This window comes from Diplotaxodon limnothrissa, linkage group LG23, assembly GCF_057381915.1.
Source record: "Diplotaxodon limnothrissa isolate DT_005_m linkage group LG23, D_limnothrissa_male_GT1.1, whole genome shotgun sequence".
NCBI classification, from domain to species: domain Eukaryota; kingdom Metazoa; phylum Chordata; class Actinopteri; order Cichliformes; family Cichlidae; genus Diplotaxodon; species Diplotaxodon limnothrissa.
The window spans coordinates 29,776,309-29,783,358 of NC_140617.1; the positions used below are offsets into that span (position 1 = coordinate 29,776,309).

Consider the following 7,050-nt stretch of genomic DNA (forward strand, 5'->3'; position numbering starts at 1 on the left):
TATAAACAAAAAATAATAAACACATTTTAATATGTTAATATGTTTAAGCAACCAATTTTTATATACCCCAAAGATTATATACTTCTCCTTCTTGATGGGCTTTCTTAGGCAGAGGTCTACAGCTGCAGTTTGGATGGCTGAAAACTGCTGACAGAATCTCTCCATCATCACAAACATGATGTTATCATTTTATATTGATCCTAATCTGTTGATTTACATTTTGGCTGACTTTTATTCAAGTATTTAAAAAGTATTCATACAAAGAAGTTACTGTTTCTCCTTGAGGATTACTCTTGCCATGTGGGATTTCTTCATCCATACAATCACAGAATGAATCCTTCCTGTCCAGTTGGAAACTGTATTGCAGCTGTACAGCTTTCGGCGTCCAAGATTTAGTGTGTGTGCAAAACGTGGCAGCTTGATAAATTTCACCTTTTTCACAGCTACATCCATGCATGCCACAACCTTCTCTTTTACTCCAAACTCCTCCAGGATTTCTCTGCCACAGATGTCCCCATCTGTGATTCATAGACTGCCTTATTTTGAGGACTTTTTCCTTATTCTGGCCTCATCTGACATAGTACCAACATTACAGTGAGGTAATGGTCTTGAGTAGAACTTGTCCATCCATCAGCTGTGATGACTGCCTTTGTGACATGTTTCAGATCTGAGATCAGATTGCGCTTTTCAACCTCATACCAAACAGGGACCAAATGATTTGTTAAACGGTCTCTACTTGGGGGATGGTATTTTGAATTGAGAGTGTTTGTCATCTCCCTATAGAGAATCTGTCTAGTAACTGCCCGGTGACACTGATTGAACACATGTGCCTAATAAAATGGCCAGTAAGTGTGATTCAGTGTGTTCATTATTTTTAAAAAGCAGCAGTTTTAAAACCCATATTAGCTAAAACTGTAATGACAGGCCTGTTAAAGGTGTTCAAGTTACTCCCTCCTTAATCTTTAGTGTTATTTAGAAAACTGCAAAGGCACAAAACACACAAGTTACATTTTATTACAAAAATAAAAACCTCTGTTACTTTTGGTTTGTCTTACATTGCATCATTTGCAATTAATTGCCCAAATAATAGAATAACATGTGTTCTGCAGGCACAGAGCAGTCAGATATGTCAGGAAGCACATCTCCCATAAGCTGCTCTCAGTCTGCAGACGGTCCAGACTCTGTTCGTTTCAAACTGCTGCTGTTCTCCGCCGCCTCGAGAAGAGCCTCCTTCTCTGTGTGTTCAAGTATATCAGAGATCAGATCATCGAGAGCCTCCCCACCTCTCATGAACTCCTAAAAACAGACATGAAAAAACACACAACATTGATTTTTACCCTTTAGCTGAAGTAGATAACACTGGCTTCAAACCTAACCTTGATGTCCCTCGTTGTATATCCGGTGCGGTGGTCTGTGACACGATCCTGACTGAAGTTGTAGGTACGAATTCTCTCTGACTGAGAGCGTGTGCCCACCTGTTTTTAGACACAGAGGAACAATGACAAAGTTGGAAAAGAGAACAAAAATCTGTGAATGTTACAGGTTATGTTTTCCTGCTTCACCCACCTGCTGCTTTCGTGCTGTATTCCTCTGTTCAGTCTCTTTACCCATCATGCCTTGGTAGAGCCTGGCTCTCAACATGCGCATGGCCGTTTCTCTGTTTTGCAGCTGAGATCGAGTCTGCTGACACTCTGCAGTTATTCCTGCAAAGAGGAAAAAACCTGCTGTATCTGCTTTATGTGTTAAGTGATGCATAAATGGATCATAAATGTATTAGGCAAACTTTAGATGACAACTTGGCACTCAACATTAAAATTTGATCCCTTTGGGTTCCAAAAACACTAACATGGCAACACACAAAACAATGAAGCTTCAAATCATGTGGCCATACAAGTAGGGCAGTCAGGTGATGTACACTATATTGCCAAAAGCATTCGCTTGTCTGCCTTCACACGTGTATGTTGGAACAGGAAGGGGCCATCCCAAACTCTTTCCATAAAGTTGGAAGTATGGAGTTATCCAAAATGTCTTGGTATGCTGAAGCATTAAGATTTCCTTTCACTGGATCTCAGGTCCTGAAAACCAAACCCACACCATAATCCCCCCTCCACCAAACTTTACACTTGGCACAATGCAAGTACTGGTCTCCAGGCAACCGCCAAAGCCAGACTCATCCATCGATTCGTCAATCCAGAGAACACGTTTCCGCTCTAGAGTCCAGTGATTTACACCACTGCACGTTTGTAGAAGCAGTCTGCATGGTGCTTGATTTTATACACCTGTGGTCATGGAAGTGATTGGAACACCTGAATTCAATGATTTGGATTGGTGAGGCAATATAGTGTACCTCACTCAGTTATCATTCTCTTTCAAAGGTGTCAAGGGACAACTGCCTCCTCGAAGTGACTGGTCTGTCTTAGACAGAGGTGGTGGAGGAGCTTCCATGATTGGTTACCACAGAGAGCACCTCCCATAGTGTGTGAGTGAGGTTTGAAAGAGCACATCACAGTGGCTACATATTTTATACAATCTTTGAGGAAGCAAAAGGGCATGGTGGTACAGTTTACCTGTCGGAAGATGAACTATGCGCACTGCGCTGTCTGTTGTGTTAACACTTTGCCCCCCAGGACCACGAGATCTGAACGTGTCGATTCGAAGATCCTTTGGATCGATGTGGACTTCAAACTGCAAGCACCAAAGATAAAAACAGAGATGTACTGTTTAACCATTCCAGTAAACAAAGAGAAGTCATAAAAAGAAAAAAACGCAGTGTACCTCAACTGGCTGAGGCAGGATGATGACAGTCACGGTTCCTGTGTGGATTCGCTGCATCCTGGAGGAGAGCCCCACCTCAGGGATCCTTTGAACCCGGTGGGTTCCTCCTTCGTGCTTCAGGTGCCTGTACACGTTCTCTCCAGCTATTCTCGCTGCTGCATGGTGCAGACCACCTGAGAGACACCGTTCATGCAGCTGTAAATGTTTTGGTAGGAGGTTTATGTCCACTGATCACCACAAGTTTAAATTTCTACTCTAATCCACACATAGTCATTCAATCCCATGATGAGTGAGTTGGAACTAATAACAAAGACACTCGGGGGGGGGGGATACAGCAGGAACTATTTATGAATGATACAGAAATACAAAAATTACCTTACCATACTCTGCAGGTGTGTAGTTCAACACCTCAAAGTCCCAGTTTTTGTAAAATGCAAAACCCTGGTACATGTCAAACATTTCTTTGGTGAACTGCTGACAAATGTCACCTGAAACCACACATGAGAAAGTATAACACTTATTTTCCATAATAACGCTTATTTGCAGTATTTTACTGTGAATTGTATTTTGAATTTATAAAAACAAATTCAGAGTTTTGCTTTCCTTCATACCTCCTGTTGTCCGCCCTGATACGACCTCCAGCAGAACATTACTCGAGTCAAGAGGATCAGTGGGGATAAGAGCTTTGATTAGCTGCGGTAAAGAGAAAACCTCATGAAGAAACAATGGTCCGTCACACACTTCTGCATTAATTAGCTGTGTCTTTTGGGTTCTTACGTCTCTTCTTAAAGCCAAAATCTTGCTGGAGATTTGTGCTTCCTCCTCTTTTAGCAGCTGGGTCAGATCTTCATCTTCATCTTTGGTGCCAGCTAAACCTGCCATGAGTAAGGAAAATAATTTTATTTATTGTATTTAAGAATGCAAAGTAAAACTGTGCTCACACAAAGCAGCAAATACATGTGGTATTTAAATAGTTAGAAGACCTCGTTTGATGGTTTTCTGTGGTTTGAGAGGTGTGTTTATAAAGCCATTACATGTATATATAGTAAGCTTAAAAAAATCCTACTCACCTTTTAGAAGTGAACTGACCTCTTCGAGGTCTTTCTGAGCTTGTTCAATGCTCCTAAACACACTTGCCAGAGGCAGCAACTCAGTGTGCTTCTTTGTGAGCCCCTTTCTGTCTGACTCACTGAGGTATGCATGCTGTAGCTTCTTGCTCAGGTCTCTGTGCTCCTCCATGAGCTGCTCGAGATACGCCTGAACTGACTCGTTCTTGTACAGCTCCCCCAAATCACTGTGAAAGAAGCGTTTAAACATTACTCTGCCCCAGTGTGGCACGTCTGTCCTGTTAGCATGTTTCACACTGGCGTGTCCCACAAGTGTCCTCCATCCTCCTCTTCTTACTCCGCTGCTGTAAACTACACGGGTACACAAAGAGCACAGTCTGAGGCAACGCCTGACAAGCATTTGACTAAATTTAGGCGGTGACAAGTGAAGTAAAATAATGCTCGCTAGTTTTATTTTTGTGTTTACATGCGAGACTGCTGCTGGCTGTAAGAGAGACCGGATATAGTTTGACGCGGAGAAAAAGTGAACTGTGGGAATCGTAGTCGTATTGTATCAATGGTTAGGTTACATCCCGCTGCTCATTTTTCTAATTGCAAATAAATTAATAAAAAGTAAACTAAATAAATACTTTCGTTTATATTGTAAATGAACATATTAACTTAACACCATATTAGCTTTGTTTATTTAATCTTTTTAAGTTAGTTGATTTCACATTTTTCTAGGGTTACTTGAAACCCAAGGATAAAAATGGCATGCTGTCATTGCTAACTATCAGACATAAACAGTATAGAAAATTATAAGCTAGCAAGTCAATATGCCAAACTTTGGGGTCAGTGAAGATGGTAAGATGTTTTGTTTGTTTTTGGCAATACAGGAAAGTAAATATATGTCTGCTTAATTGTTTAAGCAACTGTACATAACTTAAACTGTAACAAATAAATAAATAGAGCTGATGTTAGCTTTGTTAGTCTAGCATAAGCTACATAGCTAATTAATGTTAGCTCAGAGTAAGTAAAGAAGTTGGTGTTTGCTACTTTTAAAGGCCTAATATTTTATTGTTTTATGTGATCAGTGGCGTCCATTTTAAAGAAATAAATAACCCCTTGGCTTAAACTTTGCCAATGAAAATGAAAATTTGGCTAAATTGGCAGCCAGGTAGTTATTTTATAGACTTTCACAAAGTGATTCTCATGATTTCCAGGACCGCCTGGGTTTTCGTTAACCAAGGCAGTGGAGAATGTGAGTCAACATGGCTATACCCAGAAAGAGGCCCTGAAAGAGAAACAGAGGACACTCAGTACCCTGCAGGTTCATCTCTAACCCTATTCCCCTACAACACTGATTAACTAAATGCAAAACACATTGGGCAATTATTTTTCTGAAGGGGCCAAATGAGCAATTTTTTATTTTAGCTTTTTTACAAGCTTTTTGATCTGCTCCTCCACAGTCCCGCTTTCTTATGTGGCCCTTCGGAAAAATTAATTGCCCATTCCTGCTTTGTACAATGGTAATAACATAGTATAACATATAAAGTGGCTATCATAATACAAAATGATGGCATATTAGATAGATTTTTTTTTTACCATGGACACATCACTCAGCCTACTGAGCACAGTTCTGTGCACCCAAAGAGCCAGGAAAATCCGTTGTCTTGTCCCAGAACTATACTATATGTATAATGATGCAAATATAACCGTCAGAGTAACTAAGTCATAAAATGTTACATAAAGAGACCTAATTAACCAAAATGTGCCTCAAATCCACCACAAAGAGGTGTCAAATGATCAAAAAGAGTCACAAAATATAATTAAAAAACACAATGGGAGAAAATTGTCTAGAAAGTGAAGTAAACATTTATTTGCATAGTTTGTGGCTTTCTTTATGACTTAATTGGACTTTTTGGTTTGCCTTATTTTCCAGGCAACTCTGTCAGAGCTTGAGAGGAAAAACGAGGGCATAGACAAGGACCTGAGATCAAAAGTGAGAGAAATCCTAGTGCTGGAAAGTGAGATGGAGCAGCTGGAGCAGCAGACCAAACTCCTTCATGATCGCTGTGTATCCATCAGCAAGGAAAACACAGAACTCCAGATTCTGATAGGTGAGGAGGAGGAGGTTGCACTAGTGGCGCTTGCAGGGTTCAACGCTTACCGAAGTAAGATGGAAGGCCACAGGGCAGCTGTTTTGCATGCAGTGAGCCAGACAAAGGCCCATAACGAGCTGAAGGAGAAGAAAGAACTAGTACAGATGCTGAGAAAGCAAAACGAGGAGCTGAAGGAAGATTTGAACAATCCAAATGGAAACACAGTGCAGATGGCAAAGGTGGTCTCTTCATTTTAATCATAGGGATCTTTTTCAGAGATCTTCAGTATCCATAACTATTATATGCTCATGTGTGCAGAGAGAGATTAAAGCTCTGAAAGAGGAGGTCTCCCTGAAGATGAAGACCATATCTGAGAAGAGACACCGGCTCCAAAAAGAGTCTGAGATTCATGCCCAAATAAAGAAAGACATAGAGGTGTGCAGACTTACCCAACAGAAACCAGGGACATCTTATGAGGCTGACATTTGTTCATAAAACAGCTAAATCACCTAGATAGAATTTGTATCAAGACATGAGTTATGTTTCAGTCTGAAAGAAAGCATCAACAACATCACTTTTCCCCCTTCCTCAGATCCAGAACAGGCGCTATGAAGCCATCATGAAGCGCCTACGCTGCCAGCTGAGCAGGGCACAAGCCAACCACAGGTAGAAATACTATAAACATGTGACAGTAGACATGCTACAAATAGCTCTAAATGCCAGAACAGAGATGATTGATGTCCTGCTTCTAAATACTAAAGGCTACTAAGTTGTGCCTACTTTCCCTTAGGCAAATGTCTGATGATATCTACCACATGAGGAGACAGCTAGCCGAGCTCAGGAGTCAGCAACAGTCATCACAACCATAAGCAGTCAGTGGTCATCGAACTGTAGTGTCAGATTAATGTGGGTTAATTGTTCTGTTATTGAGATAAATGTACACCAGTTGTTATTATGAGTGTGTTAGTTTAACAAGGAAGGAGCATTCTTGTTACTGAAGTTAAACAACAGGGGGAAGCCGTGACCACTGAATGCCTGACTTTATCTGTTTGGCTTTCTTGCTTTATGCCAGATATTTATACAAGAGTTATTGCTGAATGTGTTCCTTGACATGTGCAAGTTTTCTT

At 40.7% G+C, this 7,050-nt stretch overlaps 2 protein-coding genes across 2 annotated transcripts; one reads left to right on the forward strand and one right to left on the reverse strand.

Annotated features, from left to right (window-relative positions):
• Positions 1-1,036: 1,036 nt before the first annotated feature.
• On the reverse strand, positions 1,037-4,295 carry mtrf1 (mitochondrial translational release factor 1). Its single transcript, XM_085348104.1, has 9 exons — positions 3,846-4,295; positions 3,553-3,650; positions 3,387-3,468; positions 3,156-3,263; positions 2,776-2,948; positions 2,568-2,685; positions 1,567-1,703; positions 1,377-1,475; positions 1,037-1,296 (listed from the first exon to the last, which is right to left on the reverse strand). The coding sequence occupies exons 1-9, from the start codon at positions 4,240-4,242 to the stop codon at positions 1,159-1,161; spliced, it is 1,350 nt and encodes a 449-aa protein (XP_085204230.1). The 5' UTR covers positions 4,243-4,295; the 3' UTR covers positions 1,037-1,158.
• Positions 4,296-4,657: 362 nt separating this feature from the next.
• On the forward strand, positions 4,658-6,792 carry ccdc122 (coiled-coil domain containing 122). The gene is made up of 6 exons (XM_085348908.1): positions 4,658-4,685; positions 5,045-5,151; positions 5,764-6,162; positions 6,242-6,358; positions 6,516-6,589; positions 6,714-6,792. The coding sequence occupies exons 1-6, from the start codon at positions 4,658-4,660 to the stop codon at positions 6,790-6,792; spliced, it is 804 nt and encodes a 267-aa protein (XP_085205034.1).
• Positions 6,793-7,050: the final 258 nt, after the last annotated feature.